The sequence below is a fragment of the Pelecanus crispus genome, chromosome 1 (genome assembly GCF_030463565.1).
Source record: "Pelecanus crispus isolate bPelCri1 chromosome 1, bPelCri1.pri, whole genome shotgun sequence".
Taxonomy (NCBI): Eukaryota; Metazoa; Chordata; class Aves; order Pelecaniformes; family Pelecanidae; genus Pelecanus; species Pelecanus crispus.
In genome coordinates, this window is record NC_134643.1 from 86,664,413 (window position 1) to 86,686,655 (window position 22,243).

General features: G+C 44.9%; 1 protein-coding gene across 1 annotated transcript; it reads left to right on the plus strand.

Moving 5' to 3' along the window:
* The first annotated feature begins 1,903 nt into the window (after positions 1-1,903).
* On the plus strand, positions 1,904-22,243 carry FKBP4 (FKBP prolyl isomerase 4). Its single transcript, XM_075719927.1, has 10 exons — positions 1,904-1,987; positions 8,138-8,282; positions 9,562-9,704; positions 13,710-13,830; positions 14,367-14,523; positions 15,863-15,953; positions 16,295-16,378; positions 17,097-17,282; positions 17,771-18,010; positions 22,056-22,243. Exons 1-10 carry the CDS (start codon positions 1,904-1,906, stop codon positions 22,152-22,154), a joined length of 1,350 nt encoding a protein of 449 aa, XP_075576042.1. The 3' UTR covers positions 22,155-22,243.

Genomic DNA, 22,243 nt, shown 5'->3' on the forward strand with positions numbered 1-22,243 from the left:
CATGCTTTTCAGAGGAAATCGGTAGTTTTTGCAGTTTATACTCACCTGCTGAAGTAACTACAGGTTCTTTATTTAGGCTCTTTTGCTACTACTTTCTTTTGGGATTATCAGAGTCACCCTAAGGCTGCTGGAGTCATTGCGCACCATGCACAGATACAGCTTTATACTGACACAGAACAACTCCAGGTTGCACGCAGTCAGGACAGATGCAACACGCATGCTCAAAGAGCAATCTCACATACTGCTGCCAAGCCTTCTGCAGCCTTTCCAGGGACCCCTTCTGAACTTAGAGGTCTGCACTGCGCGGGCCAATGCCCTGAGATGGCAACGCAGCTTGGAAAAGCAACCCTGGAAGCACTGACCGCCCGCCTGCGAGCCTCCTGCCTTTTACCTTCAGTGCCCGGTTTGTATTACCGAAGGATCAAACGCCAGGCTGAAGACGCAAAAGCAGAAGGCGCCAACAAGCAGGCGGCTGCCTCCTCCTCGGCCGCTGAGGGGGGGGTGTGCGCGATCCGGCCACGGTTGCGCAGCCCCAGCTCTTTTTTGGGGCCGGCAGCGCGGGGGCGCGGCTGCGGCAGGCAGGCGGGCGGGCAGGAGGGGCCGCGGTGCTGCAGCCCGCCCGGGGCCCGTCGGGAAAGCGGGAGGAGAGAGGGGAAAGGAAAGTTCAAGAAGGGCTGGGAAGGGGCCGCGGGAAGGCGCCGGCCGAGGCGGGGAGCGCGCAGAGCGGGCTGGGGGCCCGGTGTTAGCGGGTTGCGGTGGAAGGTGGGACGCGTTTAAGGCTTTTGCTTCAGTTCTTTATGCCCGAAAGTAATTGACAAGGCTCTGGTTTGATTTTACACCACTGGCAGTCGCAAACGATTTGGCCAGAAGTGGCATACAGCCTGCGAGGTTTAGTACAGATGCCAAGTAACTCCAGAACCTAGTTGGCTAATTTTTCTACCCTTGCACTAATGTTCTTCACATTCAGAGTGGGTATCTCTCCTTATTGATACATCCCCAAATACTCCAGCAGCAGGTCAAGGCACGAAATGGTGCTGCTTACCCCAACGGATTCGGATGGGCGAGCCAGAGAGCTTGCGCTCTCCGCGCTAAGCACGTCCTCGCCTTTCCCGGTCCAGGGTAACAAACCGTTCTCAAGCACGCGGTTTCTAAGGGGATCCCCAGCCCGGCAACCCAAGGGATGCCCGAGCTCCCGGGGCTGCGTGCTTGCTGCCAGCACATGGCTCCCGCGCTTGTTTCGACAGCCTTTCCCGTGACCGTTCACAGGTGCGTGGGGGGCGAAAACAAGCCCACGCAGCTGCTTTGCTAACAGCAAGGTAGCAAGAGAGTTCGCAGCTTAGAATACAACTTCGGCAGGGCAGGGCGCGGTGGCTCCTCCCGGACGCCCCTGCCCCCCCCTCCTCTCCCCCCGCAGCACCTGCCAGAGGTGGGCGCACCTGCCCAGCGCTGTGAAAGCGCGCCCGCCCTCCTCTCTGAATAAACTCTTCCTCTTCCTCCTCCTCCTCCTAGCCGCCCCGGACGTGTTAACGCCGCCAAGCTGCTGCCTCCCCCCCCCCCGCCCCCGCCCCCGCCCCCGCCCCGCTGGCGATAGCCTCTCCGCCCCCAGGGGCGACGCGCACTTTCACCCCGGCCCCTGGCAGGGCCGGGCGCTTTGCAGCAGCCCCGCTGCCTCTCTAGAAACTTCTCGGTCCCTCCCTCTCCCCTCCCCTTCCCTTCCTCCTCCCAGCCCACCGGGGGCCGGCACTGCGGCGAAGGCGAGGAGGCGCGCAGCGCTCCCCCCCGCCCGCGCTGCCCGGAGCCGGAGGCGCAGCGAGGCGCCAGCGCCAGCCCGGCGGGAGGCTGGTGCCAACCCCGACCCCGCGAGGCGGCCCTTCCCTGCGCAACAGTGGCCGCGGCAGGCGGGATGACGGCGGAGGAGATGAAAGCGGAGGGGACTCCCTTGGAGGGGGTGGACATCACCCCTAAGCGGGATGAGGGCGTTCTCAAGGTACCCGGCGGGCTGGGGGGGGGGTGTCCGGGTGGCGGCCGCTCCCATCCCCACATCCCCCCCGCACCGACCCGGAGGCCGGCGCGGGGGGGGCGCGCCTCGGTCCCTCTCGCCTGCGAGCGGGCGCTCCCGGGGCGCCCCGCCCCCGGCGGGGCCCGTTTTGTCCCCTGAGGGGAAGGGGACAAGGCCGTTCCCGGGCTGCCCGCCGCCCGGCAGGCTCGCGCTGCCCTGGCGATTAAACATTAGCGGCGGCGCGCGGGGAGGGCGGGAGGCCGCCCCGGCCGCGCACGCGCTGCCCGCCCGCGGGGGCTCCCACGCGGCGGCCGGCAGCTCCCCCCCCCCCCCCCCCCCTCCCCCAGCCCGGGCCGGGGCGCAGCCGCAGCCCGGGCCGCTCGCTGGGAACCCCCGGGGTCGCGGGGGGCTGCGGAGGGGACAGGCGCATCTCGCTGCCTTCGGGCTTTTCCCCGCGGCCCGGGTAGGCGAGGGAGGCTGGGCCGGGCTCTCCGCCCGGCTCGCAGGGTGCGGCTCTGCCCGCACGGCTTGTTTGGGGCGGGGGGGGGAGGGGTCCGGGTCCGCCCCCGACCCCCCCAACACGTGTTGGGGGTCTGGGAATTAAAGATGGTGCCTCGGCAGGTCACGTGCATTTCGCGTACGTTCCTACCTGGTGCAGAGCGGTGCTGCGCTGCCTACTTTTGCTTGTCTTTAGGACTCTGGAAATGGTGCTCGCCGTTTTGCTAGGAGCAGCCTCTGAGAGCTGAGGCCGTACACGTGGGCCTGGTGTAAACGCGCCCCGGCGGCAGGAGCCGGAAAGACCGCCCGCTGTTTCAGCTTCGGTAGGCGGGCTGGCTGTTAGCGGCGGGCCGGTGAGGCCGCTGGCAGCGCCGGCTGCGGTCGCGGTTTGTGCCGTGCGTGGAGAATGCCGGCAGCCCGGCTCCGCTCCTTTGTACTAAGTCAGCCGATAAAGGTAGGAGAATTTATACCCTGAGAGGGAGTTGCAGTAACTTCTTCTGTCAGATATGGTGGGCAAACTTTGGCCTGTTCAGGATGCTAGTTGGGAAAGTCCCATGGGAGGCAGTCCTGAAGGGCAAAGGGGTCCAGGAAGGCTGGGCCTTCTTTAAGAAGGAAGTCTTAAGGGCGCAGGAGCGGGCTGTCCCCATGTGCCGTAAGACCAACCGGCGGGGAAGACGACTGGCCTGGCTGAATAGGGAGCTTTTGCTGGGACTCGGGGCGGGGGGAAAGGGGTTGGGAGGGAAAGGGGGGTCTACTGCCTTTGGAAGAAGGGGCAGGCAACTCAGGAAGAATACAGGGGTCTCGTTAGGCTATGCAGGGAGGAAATTAGAAAAGCAAAAGCCCAGCTAGAACTCAGTCTGGCCACTGTTGTAAAAGATAATAAAAAATGTTTTTATAAGTACATCAACAGTAAAAGGAGAGCCAAGGAGTATCTCCATCCTTTGCTGGATCTCCATCCTTTGTCACTAAGGACGAGGAAAAAGCTGAGGTACTTAAAGCCTTCTTTGCCTCTGTCTTTAATAGTCAGACCAGTCATCCCCAGGGTACTCAGCCCCCTGAGCTGGAAGAGGGGGACGGGGAGCAGAATGGAGCCCTCATAGTCCAGGAGGAAGCAGTTAATGACCTGCTATGCCACCTGGACATTCACAAGTCTATGGGGCCGGATGGGATCCACCCGAGAGTACTGAGGGAGCTGGTGGAGGAGCTCGCCAAGCCATTCTCCGTCGTCTGTCATCCCCTGGTTAACAGGGGAGACCCCTGATGACTGGAGGCTTGCCAATGTGATGCCCGTCTACAGGAAGGGCTGGAAGGAGCACCCAGGGAACTACACGCCTGTCAGCCTGACCTCGGTGCTGGGAAAGATTATGCAGTGTTTCGTATTGAGTGACCTCAACAGGCATGTGCAGGTGAACCAGGGGATTGGGCCCAGCCAGCATAGGTTTATGAAAGGCGGGTCCTGCTTGACCAACCTGATCTCCTTCTGTGACCTGGTGACCCGCCTGGTGGATGAAGGAAAGGCTGCAGATGTCATCTACCTGGACTTCAGCAAAGACTTTGACACCGTCTCCCACAGCATTCTCCTTAGGAAGCTGGCAGCTCATTGCTTGGACGGGTGTACTCTTCACTGGGTACAAAACTGTCTGGGTGGCTGAGCCCAGAGAGTAGTGGTGAGTGGAGTTAAATCCAGTTGGCGACCGGTCACATGCAGTGTTCCCCAAGGCTCAGTTTTGGGGCCAGTCTTGTTTAATATCTTTATCAACGATCTGGATGAGGGGATTGAGTGCACCCTCAGTAAGTTTGCAGATGACGCCAAACTGGGTGGTCGTGTCAATCTGCTGGAGGGTAGGATGGCCCTGCAGAGGGACCTGGACAGGCTGGATCGATGGGCTGAGGCCAACTGTATGAGGTTTAACAAGGCCAAGTGTGGGGTCCTGCACTTGGGTCATAACAACCCCATGCAATGCTATAGGCTTGGGGAAGAGTGACTGGCAAGCTACCTGGCTGAAAAGGACCTGGGGGTGCTGGTTGACAGCTGGCTGAACATGAGCCAGCAGTGTGCCCAGGTGGCCAAGAAGGCCAACAGCATCCTGGCTTGTATCAGGAATAGTGTGGCCAGCAGGAGCAGGGAGGTGATTGTGCCCCTGTACTCTGTGCTGGTGAGGCCGCACCAGGAATACTGTGTCCAGTTTTGGTCCCCTCACTACAAGAAAGACATTGAGGTGCTGGAGCGTGTCCAGAGAAGGGCAGCGAAGCTGGTGAAGGGTCTGGAGCACAGGCCTTATGAGGAGCGGCTGAGGGAACTGGGATTGTTTAGCCTAGAGAAGAGGAGGCTGAGGGGGAGACCTTATCGCTCTCTACAACTACCTGAAAGGAGGTTGTAGTGAGGGGGGTGTTGGTCTCTTCTCCCAAGTAGTTAGCAATAGGATGAGAGGAAATGGGCTCAAGCTATGCCAGGGGAGGTTTAGATTGGATATTAGGAAAAATTTCTTCACGGAAAGGGTAGTCAAGCATTGGAACAGGCTGCCCAGAGAGGTGGTGGAGTCACTATCCCTGGCAGCGTTCAAAAAACGGGTAGACGTGGCACCCTGGGACATGGTTTAGTGGGCATGGTGGTGTTGGGTTGATGATTGGAATGATCATCTTAGAGATCCTTTCCAATCTTAATGATTCCTAGTTTTTACTTTCATTATAAATGATCCAGCCACCAAGCCAGGAAACATGAACTTGCTACTCTGCCCTTAATTGGTTTAGTGGTGGACTTGGTAATGTTCGTTTAATGGTTGGACTGGATGATCTTAAAGGTCTTTTCCAACCTAAATGATTCTATGTTTCTATATTTCCATATCTCTAGAAACTTCTTTAGTCTCTCTCAAAAACTTCAATAATCACTAGAAGTGGGTTTTATTAACGTCAGTGAAATTTCAGACTTACGGTGTTCAGAAGAAGAAAAGCAGCACCACAGCAAACACCAAATTCTGGTTTTAACCTTTAGAGCCTTCTGGCTTTCAGTTCTGCGCTGGTCATAGAGGCACTGTCTCCAGTTCAGGAAGGGTATCGGGGACCAGACTGAAGATGTGTGGTTGGCTTCTACACCTTGCTTTCACATGTTTGCTGCTAACATGCTTCGGTGAGAGTTTGTTATTTTTTGTACGTAGTGCAGCATCAGGTTAGAGTTCTCATCTGCATGGTTGCCCAGGAAGCTGCCTGCGAGTCTCCCACATCTTGGATCCCTGAGCATGGTGAGAGGCAGTCAGTGTCTGCTTACTCCATGCTGTACCCCCCCTTGTGATGATGGAAGCAAGCAGGTGATTTTTTGTAAAAAATTTTTTTAAAAGGAGGGGAAGAGAAAATACTGGCAAAATAACTGAGGCTGTGAAAAACCTCAAAAAAGGTGAGATTGTGAATTGATAAGGCAAAAGACTGTAGAGGTCATGAAGTCCAGCCTTCATGGATTTTATTTTTCTAGTAATTGCTGGAATGCAGAAGACACCCATTGAAATCAAGGGTCTAACTCTGAACACACCAATTTTGTACTGGTATCATTGCACTGATTCCAGGAGAGTTTTTTTTATTTCGTTCATTAGCTTTGTATCAGATTAGTATCCAGAAGTTTTTACCTGGTATTGCTGAATGTGCTTGCACTATTTCTAGTCTAAGTATTTAAGTTTAGAAATGGAAATATTTGCAATCACAGTGAGAACAGAAAAATTGGGTTTCTCCATCTGAAAGGGAAATGTAAACCCTATGGAAAATAGGTTTGCCATACTGAGTATATGAAAAAAGTGAAACTTGAGTCTCTTGAAAATGAAATAAATGCAAAAGAATAATATTGTATAAATACTGAAAATGAGATATTAATTACTTTCATGTTGGATAACTTGGTATGACCCTACAAGTCACAAATACCTACAAGAATATGTTATTTGGAAAAGTTTAGTAAATTTCCATTAAATGCAGTTGTTATATCAAAGTGACTTCAGATTGGCTGCTTTAAAATTACTAGGTTGGATCCACTTAGATAGAGATATATATATAAGAGATAGAGATAAAATCTAAGCATGATGTAGTTTAGGTTCGTTACCAGATTCATGTTATTTTCATATGTCTCTGTTCCCTTATCTCTGTGAGAGTCATTGCTTAAATTTTTGCCTGACTTGGGGGAGAAATCAAATTGATTTGTTCTGTAATGCTAATAACTGCTGTAGCACTGAGGGGGTTGCAGGGCAGGGCGATGGTGTACTGTGCAAGGTCAGACATCCCTTTTCACACTGAGCATTCTCTACCTAGGAAACTGAGCAGGTAGTATTTTTTCTGGGTTTTTTTGTTGTTCTTTTATGCATCCACTGAGGTGCTTTCAGCTTCATAAGAGTGACGGAAGCTGCCCGCATTGCCTCTGCTTTGGGTGGAGGGTGCTGGCATTTCAGTCGCATAGTCAGTTGTAGGGATGGTGGGAGGTAAAGTGGGAGATTGGCAGTGGTTCATTGCAGGAAGTTGAAATTTGGGAAGGAGACTCCCAAGGGTCTGCTTCCTTCAGTGAAAAACATGATTGGTATAGAAGCGTGACATTTTTATAGCTTTTCTTTAAAAAAGGGACACCAATCCATGCTTCTGTGTAACTGCCCTTGAACAAATGTTTATCTTGCATGAACAGCATGTTTTCCAGGTCTCTATAGATGCAAGCAAATAGGGGCCTCCATTGGTTTCCTTTTGCCTAGGCTAAAGTAATGCAGAGCTTTGGCTTGGAGCTAGATGGTTTCAATCAGTATTGGAGAAAACTCAAATTTGAACTTCAGGAATCTTGTTATGGGCAAGGCTTCATATCCTTGTCCTATGATATATGTCAGTATTATTCCCTATTTTTATATACGTTTCAAATGAACACCAGAGAGATTGGCTGATCTTGCTTTTTCTATAGTGTAGATGTAGTTGATACTGGTCTTGCTAGCTAGGCTAGGGAACCTCTTGAGAAGAAAATCAGATTCTTGCAGCTCTTTGTGAAATTGGGGTGCTGGCAATCTGTGTTAGAGTTGTGGGGAGACAAAATTAATACAATATATTAATTCCTAAGTGTTGCTGTGTTGGCTGCTAGAGCTAACCTGTATTGGGGTGAGATTCTGTTAACCTTTGTTAAACTGTCTGGTTTAATTTGAGTAATCTCAGATTACATGTTACAATAGACTTTGCGTGGAAAGAACCAGCTCTGTTTTTTTGTTTAAATGCTTTGCCTAGAACACTGAACTCAGGGGTAATAGTAGAGCGGTGGTAAGGAAAGTACTTGAATAAAGCAAAAAAAAACCAACCCCTGCCTAATGCTTTACCTGATTGAGTTTCAAGAACATTTAAAATCTCGTTGAGGAAAGGTAAGTGACATTGCTAAGTATAGATGCGGAGATCTGTAAGCTGCTACCAACTGTTGCCAATTAATTTCTCGTATCACAGCAGAGCCATCTTGAGGTTCCTGCATTTACAACACTGCTAATCTGCAGACAGAATAGTCAGTCCATTTCTAGATAACTGAAGTAAACCTGCAAATCCTTTATCTACTGAAGATGATAACACATGCGTCTAAGTAAATGGAATTAATGTCCAATAGGCAGACTTAGTTTTCATCATCTTAATGTTGCTTACTGTTTTTCTCAGGTTGTCAAGAGAGAAGGCAGTGGGACAGAATCTCCGATGATAGGTGATAAAGTGACTGTACATTACACAGGATGGCTTCTTGATGGCACCAAATTTGACTCCAGTCTGGACAGGAGAGACAAGTTTTCATTTGACTTGGGGAAAGGTAATATCTTGTGTTTGGTATTGATCAGTTTTGGTAATAATTGAGATGGGATTTCCTTGCATGTGTAGTTCCATTGCATGTTAGAGTAGCTACTTAAACTTGTTCTCAGAGCTTAAGGTTTGTTCTCTTATAATGGCCCAATTGGAATGGCTTTGAGATTTTTCTGAAATGAGAAAACTGTGTAGCGCCTTGATGAGGCCTGCTGAAGAATTCATGGGCCTCAGACAAAGCGCTCCAGGGGAGCAAATTTGCCCTGAAGCGTAGTGATAAAGGGTAGTTAAATAGCCAGAACGTGCATTTTGTTGATTGTTTTTTTTTGGCGGAAGACTCAAATTCGGGAGTACTTATTTGCGACCAGATACTGGGACAGGGTGCGTGGGTGCAGCTGTCAGCTGCAGCATGATGAAATGTACTCACTTTTTCCCCAAGTTCCCAGATTAACTCAAATATGAATCTTGAAGCAGTGCGTCTCTTCATTATCAAAAGCCTTCATTTTTTGAATGCAAAAATCCAAACATCTTTGTTCCAGCAAATCTTATTACTCAGTTACTCAATCTGAGTTTCTCCCTGGCAGTTCCTTACCTGCTGCTTTTTTATTTGGGAGATAACTCTGCAGTGTGCTGAAATTTGAGATGATACGAAGTGTACCTGTTAATACAAGACTAATAGAAAGGCTGCTTAATTGAGTTGAGAGAAGCAGCAAGTAGAGCTTGAGTAAGAGATAGGATTTTGTTACTTGAGGTTCCAGCTTCTGTTCGTTTCTAGCTTTAGAAGGAATACTACTTCTCCTGCTTTCCTCCCCCTTTCTGTTACAAGTGCATGTTGCTTTTAGTTACCACTCGTGCTGCTCTTTGCCAACTGATAAAGTACAGAGAGAAAAGACTGTTGTTTTGGATTGTTTTCAAAATACGAGCAGGCAATCTCTCACCCTAAGACCTTCCTCTTTGAAGAGTTTATTGTTATTTCCTCGCAGTTGAGATTGTGCAGAGTGCTTCAGCCTGTGTTCAGATTACTTGTATTCTCTATAGACGAGGAATTAAGGGGAGGAAAAGAATTGCTACACCTAGAATGAAGAAATTTAGCCAAATTTGGGTCCCCGGGTAACTTTATAATTTGATTAGGGTTAAAACTGATGTACCTAAATCAGAGTGAGCACAAGTCTTTTAGTATTTCTGCTCTAAGGCTTTTGTATACTAAAAGTGATGATGCTCAGTTTCACAGCTGATCATGTCTTTCATGTATGCCTAGCAATCATGTGATTGAAATTTGACTTGGGTAGGTGAGGTGATCAAAGCATGGGACATTGCTGTGGCGACTATGAAGGTTGGTGAAATCTGTCGGATTACATGTAAACCAGAATACGCCTATGGCTCAGCTGGGAGCCCCCCAAAGATACCTCCCAATGCTACGCTGATTTTTGAGGTAAGTGAGAGATGGTCACTAAAACTGTATGCTTGAAAAACAAACAAACAAATCATACTTTGCTGTAGAAAACGTGTGATGTAAGATCCCATCAAAACATGAATGTTAGGTTTTCTAAAGAGAAAAATACGGTCAATTAGGGTAGTGTGGGCAAAGCACAGATTTCTAGTCTGGCTGCTACTGATCTGCAGTGCCTCAGGTTCCCTTATTTTGGAGTTCTTAAAATATTTGCATGTTTTCCAGTGTTCGTAGTTTTAATTTTACAGTTATGGAATGCTTCATTGTAGGAGAGCGCAGGTTGCGGGGACGGGGCAGGAGGGGGAGGACTGTCTCAGTGGCAGACTCTGAAGTAGTTGAAAAAAACAAAGTCTTTAATCCTCTTTCCACTTCTGAAGACTCAAAGTAATGATACTTACATTAAATGTTATGAAGTTTTCAACAACAGAAAGAGCTATTAATGTCCTCAGTAATATATTTTTCATACTTTTTTATGTTTTCTTTGCAATGTTAACACAATCTTTAATGAGCTCTTTGGAGGAGGAAAGAGATAATTACACTTTATATTCTAGCAGTTTATGTGGGGTATTTGAACAGCCCTGCAACTATGACCTCCGTTTTCTGTAGACCTGAGCATGTTAACAAGCTTTAAAGGACCACAAGAACAGTTTGGATTCAGGTTGCTTGTTGATTACCAAAGTCTGTGGATCCAGGCTACATTGGTCAATCTTACCATCGTAGAAAGTAATCTGTACACGCTTGGTCCCTGTGACAGATTCAGTAGTCTTGAGTTTAGTGTCTGGGTAACGCTAGGTTTACAATTCACGTGGATGGTTGCTCTCCAGAGGTGAACGGCGTGTCTCGGTGAGCATGGAGCCAGTTAGCATGGGTATTTCTTAACCCCACCACCAGAGGACAGAATTTGTTTCCTAGTGATCTTTAAGGCATCCTCCCCCCCTTCCCCCCTTTTCCAAAAGGGGTGGAAATTGCAGCTGTCTCGTGTATTATTTCAGTAGTGAGAGTGGTTGCTCAGAATGCTCATGTTTGATTTTTCCATAGAAGATGATATTAAAGCTGTTCCAGCAGCATGCTCTGACAAACAGTCTAAACAGTGTTTTGAGGGGATATATTTTTGTTATTGTTTAAACAGTTAAATTTTCCAAGAAATACTTTAAAATTAATTGCACCTGAGAGAAGGCAGATGGACTCTTTTTTAAAGTGTGATTTTTAAAATTTCTTTGTTCTAAAATACTTAATCAATGGAATGGACTCCTACATTGGGGGCATAAGGAAAGGTTTTAAGCTCTGGTGAATGCTCTAAGATTGACTATTTTATCTAATATCTGAGAAAGGTAAAACAGCTCATAGAGTAGGGACTGAAAGCCTGTTTCGATTTTAATGGAAACAATGAGCATCTGTTAAGAAGGGTAAATTAAACGTAGTAGGGTATTGTATTTGTATTACCTTTGGATAGTGTATTTGCATTTCTTTTTTCCATGAACTTGTGAGTAATAGCATCAAAGATGTATTTTGTGCAGAAGGATTCAAAAAATACTGCCAGCAGGTAGTATCCCAGGCCACTAAGGATGAGAACTTACTCATTTCAAGTATATCAAATAATGCCATTATTCCTGCAGTTGACTGTTGAAAAACATAATCTTGTAAAGCTGTTGTTAAACATCGTTTTTTCATATATAAATCTGAAGATACCCATGGCTTATTTATATTGGTTCAAACTACACATGCTGGAATGCTGCATGCTTTGCACAAATGCAAGCGATACTAAGTGTAATTAATATAGGGCAAGAATGAAAGGGGAGATAAAAACACTTAACACGTGTTTACTGTGTTCTGACCTGATTCAAATGTGAACTCTACTGGGTTTTTTTTGTCCCTACCCCTCCACCTCTTTCTGCTCACTTTGTTTTGGTTGAGGGAAAGGAAATGCAAACAGAACTTCAGTGTAGCAATTATTGAAGACGTTCAGCTTTTCTGCTTTTTACTGTCCATGTGCAGTGTCCCAAAGCTGAAGACCTTCTACCTTGGCAGCATAATAAAACATTCTTAATGGCTTAGCACTACTACACAGGATGCTACATTGTTGTCCTGCAATGAGATAATACCTAACCTTTTGTTAAATAAAAGCACTAACTGCAAGATAGGATTTGTTTCATCAGACTACTACTGAGTCTATCTGATACAGTCATCCAGATGCTTCACTTCCCACTAGGTTTTTCTTAATGATACCCGTCTGACCTCTCCATCTTGTAGGTACTGTTTAGGTAACAGTAGTGTTTCATTCATGACCGTTTATATCCTCTACTGCCTGCCTGATCAGTAATGTTAGAGGAGAAAAGGGAGAACGAAAGAAAAGGACTGAAGCTGCCTGTGATGGTTTTGTACTTACCAAACAAAATGGCCTGCGGATGACTGGCTACAACAAATAATCAGTGCCAGGTGTGTCCTGAATTGAGAGGGTGGGGTAGAACTTAGGTCCAGAAAGTTTTCCTGAGTTTTATTAGGTAGGAGTGATTTCTGACTAGTATGACACTCAGGCACTTAAAATCTCTTAAGTTTCCACTTTCTTTAGTCTTGCTCCTATGTTTCCTTTTTATTATTTCAAAACGTCAGCGTGGTTCTTTTGCAAATGCCATCACCATTCAAAATTTTGTGTGAGTTGCCTTGAAAAGGACTTGCTCTTTTGTGCTGTTTTTACTATTGTTTTACTCAAACATAGAATAGCAAAAGATCTTTTTTTCTTAATTTCATAGCAGCAACAACAAATCTCTTTTGCGACTAGACTATTTTTCCATCTTGTCATGGTACTCCAAACTATGATTTGCATTAGAGACTTTGGAGGGCCTGTGAAGATTTGGGCTGGGTAGTTATCGCCTACATTAACACTAGCTCTTAATTCTGAACAATTTGTTGCAGCAGCAAGTTTAGATTAAAGGTGGGCCAGATCATGGTTTTGTTGTCTCTTATCATTCTTCTGGAAATAATTTTTTTTTTTTCCTGAAACAATCCCACAATACATAATGATAAGGCAAGACTAGAGGGGAAAATGTAACAAGTAAAGAGAATGCTAACTGTTCAGGTATGCGAGGGAGAATGACACACAAGTTTTGAAATGCTTTTCCTGTGGCACAGGAGTAGGAGGATGAAAAAACAGGTGGGGAATAGCTGAAGTCTGAAAAGATATTCTTGAATTTGTTTTAATATTGCAGGACAAGCATTTGGAATCAGTTTGGGCTCTATTCCAAGCACTTTGAAGTTGGTCTGAATTTGACGATAGATGGAATTAAGGGTATAATCAGGCCTTAAGGATAAGGATTGCATCTTTATATTTAATTTTGCTGCTCCTTTTGTCCTTGCATTACTTACAAATTTCCCTGGCCCTTGGATGCAGTGACAACTACTGGTGATTCTACTTGACTGTAGAGTAAGAGGGTGTGATAACTGCTGATGAGTGTGGTAGCACTGCAGAGTGGCAGCTGAGAGCCATTCTTCCTGGCTTAACGTGTGCGAAAGGTATTTTCCTTCATATTAAAAAAGCCAAACAAAACCTCAAGCCCCAAATCTCTGATCTGTACTTCTGCCTGCAGACATTAGCAAAAATACTGTATGACTTTAATAAGAAGCCTTAGAAAATAAGAGTCTTTTTTTACAGTAGTCCCTAAGCATGTGGCTCATGTAAGCTTTATTCAGAAGCCGGGTTCACAGTCCTTTCAATGAAAGGATCTAATTTGTAGTACTGGGAGACCAAGGCTGCTGGAGAAAAAAGCCACAGAGGCCTGAATATAATCTGAAACTCTTCAGTACGTTTCCATCCAGTATCTACTGAATACAGCATCTTCATAGCCTTGGCCATCTAATATCTTACAGGACATTAACTAAGATAGTGGCTTCCTGAACAGCTATAGTTTCAAAGATCTCTGGAGAGCAAATTCTGTGAGTTACTGAATTGATGTGATGAGAATAAATGCAAGGCTTTTCTTCCTTCCACAGATAGAACTTTTTGAGTTCAAGGGGGAGGACCTCACTGATGATGAAGATGGTGGCATCATCCGAAGAATCTGTAAAAAAGGGGAAGGCTATTCCAAACCCAATGAGGGTGCGCTTGTAGAGAGTAAGTATGTTACACAAATAGTAAATGGGTTTACCATGTGGGAGAGCAGAATCTTTTTCCCAATCTACAACTCCTTGCCCTGAGAGAGAGGAATACGTGGCTTCTCTTCCCTTTACCAAGTAACTTAACAACCTGGAGTAAGCTTTCATTCTCGTATTTCTAGCAAGGCTTACATTTTCCAGCAGCAGCCACGTTCTCCAGAGATACTGAATCTGATAAAGTGCTTATCTGATCACAAAATGTAGATGAGTCTAACAAATTATTTCCATTTGCTGAGGGACAAGAGGGGAAGTAGTTCTGACACTTGGTGGAGTGGAAAAAAAATACAGATGAACAAAAAAAAGGGGTTATTAAGTTCAGCAGCAGAAGTTCTATTTGCTGCCAGTAGCCACCGTGCATAGGTAGCTGTGAAAAGAGAAAAAAACAGTTTAGGAGGAGGCTTTGGCACTCCCTATATTACCTGTGCTACCTGCCCCTTGCCATACATGGATGTCTTCTGATTTTTTTCTCTGGGTTGTCCTGGTTTTTGTTACCAGTCCAGTTTGAAGGCCGATATGGAGATCGTGTTTTTGACAAGCGGGAACTGCAGTTTGAGATCGGAGAAGGTGACAGCTATGACCTTCCTCATGGTCTGGAGAAAGCAATTCAAAAAATGGAGAAATCTGAGGAATCTGTGTTCTATCTCAAACCCAGGTATGCTGTTTCTAATCTTTTGATACTTGAAGGGCTTATACTAAGCGTTTGGCAAGAACGAAGTGTTTTATTATAATGCCTTTCAGCTTTTTTCAGTGCTGTAGTAAAAACTTGATCAGCCCCTAAACTTTGATGTATGAGAAGTATGAAGCTAAGACTGCTTTGCCCACTAGGTTGTGAAGTAGTAGCACTCCAAAAGAAATTTATTTAAGTCTCTGTAGCGTTGATCTTGGTGAATATTAGAAAAAAATTGTTGCTCTCTATAACTGACATTTTTGTGGTCCCTCTTAACAAAACAGTACTTACTGTGCAGCAGTGCATATGAAAACACCTAAAGAACAGCCTCAGAATAGGAAAAGAGCCGATGAACCTTCTGAGCAGCCTGGTGTGACCAGATAGCTAGTCCTTAGGTGATGTGGTTGGTAAAGAGTATCAGAAATCCTTTGTCAGTAGAAAATATTCACTGGTATTCTGAAAGCCTTTTGGAAAAAGACCTTCAAGATTCCTGTGAGATACAAGGCAGAGTTATATCCAAACCTTGGACCGTTATGAGAACTCTGAGACTAGCTGAGACGTATGACTGCCTTATATTGTAACCTTAAACAGTCTTGGATATAAGCAGAGTTTTCTCTTTACATACATCTGAATACATCTGAAGTAAGTGGAGTTTGCACTGATTGTTTCCATCAAAGTTTAATTCATTCCAGATTTTAAGTTTTTTCAGCTGGAAAACCTGATGGGAGAAGAAAAGCAAAGCAATCTGATGTTGAGGGTTTTCCTGTTAATATGCAGCTTCTTACTGGAGTTGCAATGCAGAACCTTTCTATAGGTGTTTACTGTTAATCAGCTGATTGGCAGTATGTGAAGTGTACAGCTGTTCACTTAATCTCTGTATTTATTGTTGTCTTTGCTTTTCTGAGAATAGTACTAAAATACGGGTGCTTTGAAGGAAACATTCAGTCTCAGACCATGAATATAAAGAAAGATGTATATAACTTGAAAGTATTTTTTTTTCTTGATGGAGAGAGAACTTGCTTTTCCTTCACATAAGCTAAAAAAAAAAAAAACCCCAAACAAACAAACAAAAAAGGAACTGGTAATCTAGAGATGAATGAAATTACTCCCAGGTTTCTCCAGCTTTCTTCTGTCTTGTGCTTGCTAATTTTAGAATAGTATCCAGAATTCTTCAAGCCTTTATGTCTTGTAATAATGCTGTATAGGCATCCCAGATTTGCATGGGGTTTTTGCCTCCAGCTTCCTATGTAGCAAATACGGCTGGCTGGATAGTTTCAAAACTCTTATTTTTTGTTTGTTTCTCCCCTCTGCCCCCATCTTACAGCTATGGTTTTGGAAGTGCTGGGAAGGAGAAATTTCAGATCCCTCCAGATGCAGAGCTACGGTATGAAGTGAAACTCAAAAGTTTCGAAAAGGTAGGAACGAGAGGTGAAATCCCAAAGAGATTGGGAGGTGGTGGAAGAAGTGTGATTGCAGCTTAAACAAGGACTATGGAATCCTTGAACATTGATCTGAAATAGGGAAGCCACTGTTGTTGGAGATGATAACGACACACTGGGAGCTCTTGGCTGAAACTGTCCTTGTTCTTACTGTATCCCTGTCTGTTGCCGTTACTGTCTCTCCTGCTCTAGCCCAGTTTCCAGTAGCAGTGCAAAACTCTGCTTTGCCAAACCTGTCTCTACCATATTGTTAGTGGGAAGCAGCATAGCTTCCCCAGAAGTTGTATCATTGACTTGAACTGTTCCTGTTTGGTTAGGCTAAGGAGTCTTGGGAAATGAACACAGATGAGAAGCTGGAACAAAGCTGCATTGTGAAGGAGAGAGGCACTCAGTACTTCAAGGTAAATTACAGTCCCCAAGTAATAACAGCATTTCTTAGTTCATGTCATGAGCTGATAATGATGACTACAGCTTCTGTCATTTCAGAGTGTTACGCATGGTATTCTCTGTGACCTTTTACAGGGAGGACTGGAGGGGGAGGGAAAGCCTCAGAGTTGGAATATCCACAGAACTAACTCTGCAGGGAGTTAGGTCTCTCTGTCAGTGTGGTTTGCTGTACCTACAGATAACTTCGGGGCATACATTGAATAGTAGCAAGGCTACAGTATTTTAAGTTCCTACTGTGGGATAATGCTGTGAATGAACAACTTTCATTTGGGTAGAGATGTGTGGAGGAGCTGTTTCAAACAGTTTGACCAGCTAAAGGCAGATTTTCCTGCTATCTTCATGACACAGCAATAGTTGTACTGTTCTGAAAAATGCCCAGTGTTCCTTGTTTTGTATCGAAAGTTGAATATAAGGTGGGAGTTGAAAGTGAAGTATCAATGCTGGCCTATATGCCTCGTTTTAGTGGGGGAACCAGTAGGTATTCCTACAGATTTTCTGATCCTATGCAGGAATGGCTTTCAAAAGTAGTATATTTTTGATGATAGAAGTTATTTTCTGATTACTCTGAATTATTGTTTTTCAGATCTACTGCTCAAGGTAAGCAGAAAGGGCAAGAGGGGCATAAAAGTTACTGTGATGAACTGTGTGATAATTGAACTGCCTTGTTTACAGGAGGGGAAATACAAACAGGCAGCATTACAGTATAAGAAGATTGTGTCGTGGCTGGAGCATGAATCAGGACTCTCCGATGAGGAGGATACAAAAGCCAAAAGCTTGAGGCTTGCTGCCCACCTTAATCTAGCTATGTGCCATCTCAAGCTGAAGGAATACACCCAGGCTTTGGAGAACTGCAACAAGGTAGTAAGGGTTTATTTATTCTTAAGCTACACAAGCAATCTGAGAGTTTATCTCTTGCTTTACCAATTTGAGGAATACCAGGACATGTGGTGTTTGGCCTTTCTTATCAGCTGGCAGAACAGACTTTTCTCATAATTATTGTCCTTTGAGTATCATTTACTAACTTGCTGCTATATTCAAGTATTTAGAAATTAGAAACACTGAGATGTGATGAAGGTAATCATGTTGGGAAAGGTCCTTCAAAGAGCGGGAATAGAGAGCCAGGACTAAATCTTAGACTTACTGGTTCCTGTCAAATAGCCTACTATATTCAGTCCTCTTTGTACTTCTACTGTGTTCAACTCGCCTTATTAGTAAGCCCTGATAAGACTCGTAAATCTACATCAGAAGGTACAGTTTCTAGCAGTTTCTGGTGTTCTGACTGCATATTACTTTCAAGAATAATTATTCCTTTTTTAATGTGGCTTTGTTCTGGTTTTTTAATGCAGGCACTCGAATTGGATAGCAACAATGAAAAAGGCCTCTTCCGGCGTGGAGAAGCACACTTGGCTGTCAATGACTTTGAATTGGCCCGGGGAGATTTCCAGAAAGTGATACAACTTTATCCAAGTAACAAAGCTGCCAAAGTGCAACTGGTAACTTGTCAGCAAAAAATACGGGAGCAGCACGAGAAAGAGAAAAAGATGTATGCCAACATGTTCCAAAGGCTTGCAGATAAAGACCTTAAGGTAAATAACACTACTCCATAAGACTATAAGAAGTGGTATCATGCGTTAGGCAAGGAATAGTGTTTTAGGTATTCACCTTACTTCTTAGTACAGATAAATAACAGCGGAGGAACACTGAAGTAGCTTCGTCTGGGGCGGGGAAACTAGAAGTAGCCAACAGTCAAAATGAGGTAGACCGTCTTGTTTGAACACAACAACTAGCAATACCGAGCATTGCACAGAATGCTTTTACTTATTTCAACTGATTTTGCAACAGATCAGTGTTAATCAGAAAGCAACTGATGAGATGCAAACATGATAATGTTCAAGAGCTGAAAAAAGTACCTATTCTCCTTGAACTGATCTTCCAAAGTAGAACGGTTTGTTCTGGTGCCTGGGTGGTCCATCTACTGAGACCTTATGTCTGTCATATAGATGTTGCTGAGCATCATCTTGCTTCTCATGGAGACATTAAGATGTGGTTGATGCTCTCCATCTCCAACATCACAGATTGATTATGAAGTGTCAGAATTCAGACTGTCAGAAGATTCGTTATTCTACTACTTTTCCTACTAAGGTTGCACTAGGATTTTAGTAAATACTATTTCAGTTAATGGTGGAAATACTTGAATACAGGTTACAACAAGGTTGTATCAGCTAGCAAGAAACACTCAAAGTTACTGGTGAGAATTGCATATCCTAAGAAAATGTTCTGTTTGTTTTCCTTAAATCTGATGATCCAGAAGGACTAGGTAAGCCTGTAACTTGTAAGACAAATCTGGTATTTATATCAGACCCAGATTTTCTCAGTAACATTGCAGAGTGCAGAAGCTTGCATCTTGTGAGACTATTTTCACAGATCTTTGCGTGCACTTTCCCAGAATATGCATGGAGAATCTAAAAAAATTGTCAGACTTTGGTATGCCAGTTTCCTGTGGTTAACTGTGTCAGTGAGCCTGTCCAGGGGCCCACTGTCCTCAGATGAGTATATCCTGACAATTCAGCCATCTCAGACTGTCAGCTGACAATTTCCTACATTAAATGCCTCACAAACTTCTCTCCTCTCTCCACCCCCCACCCCCGAGTCTTTCAAAATGAGATGTATCTGAAATCAGTTTATCTCCCAGAGACAATGGGAGATGTATTCCATTCTTCATCTCTTCTTCTGCTAAAGTAGTTATATAGTAAGCATAGGGTCATCACTCCTAACTGGATGGTTGGGTGGGCAAGCTGTTCTGTTTGTGGATTTTTGGTTGTGGGTTGGTTTGGTGTCCGTGTCCCCCCCCGCCCCTTCTCTTCAAAGAGTAGCAGTAGTTCTGTGGAGTTGGCTCTGCTTCTCATGGAGGAGTGTAGACAAACATATAAATGTAGACATTCCCTGCTGATTCTACAAGGAAAGTGTCATTATCCATGTAGTTATGTATCTGGCTAAAGCAGCCTGATGCAACAGTATTCTGTCCTTTTAGACATTGTCACATACAGCCACGCAGTACCCTAATTTTTGGTAGGCTTTAATGAAAAATCTCAGGAAGATAAAGATACAGCAACTAAACTAGAATTACTTCACTGCTGGGTATCTTCACTTTTGACATTGCAGGTTTTAATTGCCAGCTGTCAGGCTCTGCCATGCAGCTAGCACAGCTGCTGGGAATCTGGCTTCTTCCACTAGGTGTGGGACACAGCAAGATCTGCTGTTCAGAGAGGAAGAGTGGATTGCTGAAAGAAGCTATACCCACTAAAAGTACAAAAGCACTGCCTAAGTGCTTTTCAAAATGCACACCCCAGCCCCTAAGACAGTTGGTAGAGTTGTATTCTTGGCAAAAGGCAGACTCACAGTCGTTGCATTGCAGACTGTTTGCGATACTGCAAAGACATGACACTTAGTTCCAATTTTTCCATCTACTGCAGATAGAATCAGCTTATAGAGTCATAGAATCATTTAGGTTGGAAAAGACCCTTAAGATGATTGAGTTCAAACGTAAACCTAACACTGCCAAGTCCACCACTAAAGCATGTCCCTAAGTGCCACATCTACACGTCTTTTAAATACCTCCAGGGATGGTGACTCCAACACTTCCCTGGGCAGCCTGTTCCAATGCTTGCTTGACAAACCTTTTGGTGAAGAAATTTTTCCTTGTGTCCAATTTAAACCTCCCCTGGTACAACTTGAGGCCGTTTCCTCTTGTCCTATCACCTGCTACTTGTGAGAAGAGACTGACACCCACCTTGCTACCATCTCTTTTTCAGGTAGTTGTAGAGAGCGATAAGGTCTTTCCTGAGCCTCCTTTTCTCCAGCCTAAACAAGCCCATTTCCCTCAGATGCTCCTCATAGGACTTGTGCTCTAGGCCCTTCACCAGCTTTGTTGCCCTTCTCTGGACACGCTCCAGCACCTCAATGTCTTTCTTGTAGTGAGGGGCCCAAAACTGAACACAGCATTCAAGGTGTGGCCTCACCAGTGCCGAGTCAAAGGGACAATCACTTCCCTACTCCTGCTGGCCATGCTATTTCTGATACAAGCCAGGATGCTGTTGGCCTGGGTCATTCTTCTCAATAGTTAGATGATCTTGGGAATGTGCGTGTTTACATTGTTTTTTCTTGGAGCCATCTGGCCTACTTCAAATGGTTGTGGTTTTATATGAAAAGGGATCGATGGAACATGGAACTGTAAACAAAAGATGCTTACTCCCCAGGTCAGTCTTGGGGATTTTTCCTGCAAGAAAACTTGTTTTCCTGTTATTCACTTATCATGTTGCTTTACTCTAGCTCCAGCAGTTTCTCTGTTAGTGGTGATGGGAGAAGTTCAAGAGTTATGGAGAAGAGGGTTTACCACATGTCTTCTGATTGCTGAGGCAGCAGCTTGGACGATAGTTCTGGAATTCCTGACATCTGTGTATCTTATGGTCTGTTGAAGTTTGACAGCCACTGTTGCATCAGTAGTTCTTTTCATGAATTTGAATAGTTCACATATGTAAAGTGTGAATTTTTAAAGGTCAGGATGTTTATCACCTTATCTTAAGCCCAGGATTGTTAGCCAACAGATTTTGTGGAGAGGAGACTTAGCTCTTGTGCATTTCACAGAATGCTTCTAAGGATGAAAGGTTGGCCTTCGTCTGGATGTTCTTTGGTTGTGGTTTCTTGTTGCAGCTAAGTTGATGTAACGTATTAGTTTAAGGATTCTACCCCTTTTTACCCTCCTATTCACCTCCCCCAACAAGCATGCACTTTGCTTATGGCTTTGCTTGTTCTTGTCCTGTTCTCATCTAACCTCATAATAGAACAGATGGTTCAGGGTGCTAGGCCAACAGGTGGAATAGCAATTGCATTGCACTGTCTTTTGAAATGAGCAGGACAAGACACTTCTACCTCCCTTTACTGTGTTTGAAAATTATTGCAAGGTCAGGATATGCTGGTTATGTCGTATTGTAAAAACCGACCCTTGCCACATGGCGCTCTGCCTTCCACACCTTTTTATGTGGACTGGAAGATACAGCAGGGAGAGGGCTTTTAGAGTAGCTACCTCATCAGATTAGATTTTCTTCTAGCTAAGCTCTTATAGAGGATGTCCAAGTGACTGTTGTCAAGTTGAAGTTACTCTTCGTGAAACTAGTTGTCCAACAAAGATACTTCTCCGTATCTTGAATCCAAGTGCGCCTCATACAAGTTGGGGGTGGGGGCAGGGTATGGAAATTGCTCAAATTGAATCACACTGAAACTGAAGCAGGACAAAAAGTTCTATGCAGAAACTTCCTAAAAGAATTTCAGATTGTGGGAGAACGTTTTCTTAAAGTGTTATGGGGCAACTGTGTGCATGCAACATGAATCATAACAATCTAACACTAGTAGTATTTCTCAGCCTCCTCTAAGCTGTTCCTGGTTTCTTAGATTCAGAAAAGATGCAAAGAAATTTTTGGTTTCTCTTGGCTGAAGGTCCTAATATCTTAATTCAGTCTTGTAGGGAGACCATGTATCCTAGTGATAAGAATCAAATTATGTTTGTGGTATTGTCTGCAAATGCCAGCAATTTTGTATAACAAAGGAATATATTTTCTTTGTGTCTCTATTTAGTCAGCTGCTACTCTTCAAACCAGCCACACTGAAGATGAAGAAATGAAAGATGAGCAGAATGGAGTTGAAGATAAATTGGAAGTTGACACAGAAGCATAAAAACAAACCCTATTCCATTAGTTTTGTAAATGAAAGAATTTCCAGTGAATTAGACCTTTATTTTTCTACCTGGTTGGACAGTGGCTTCA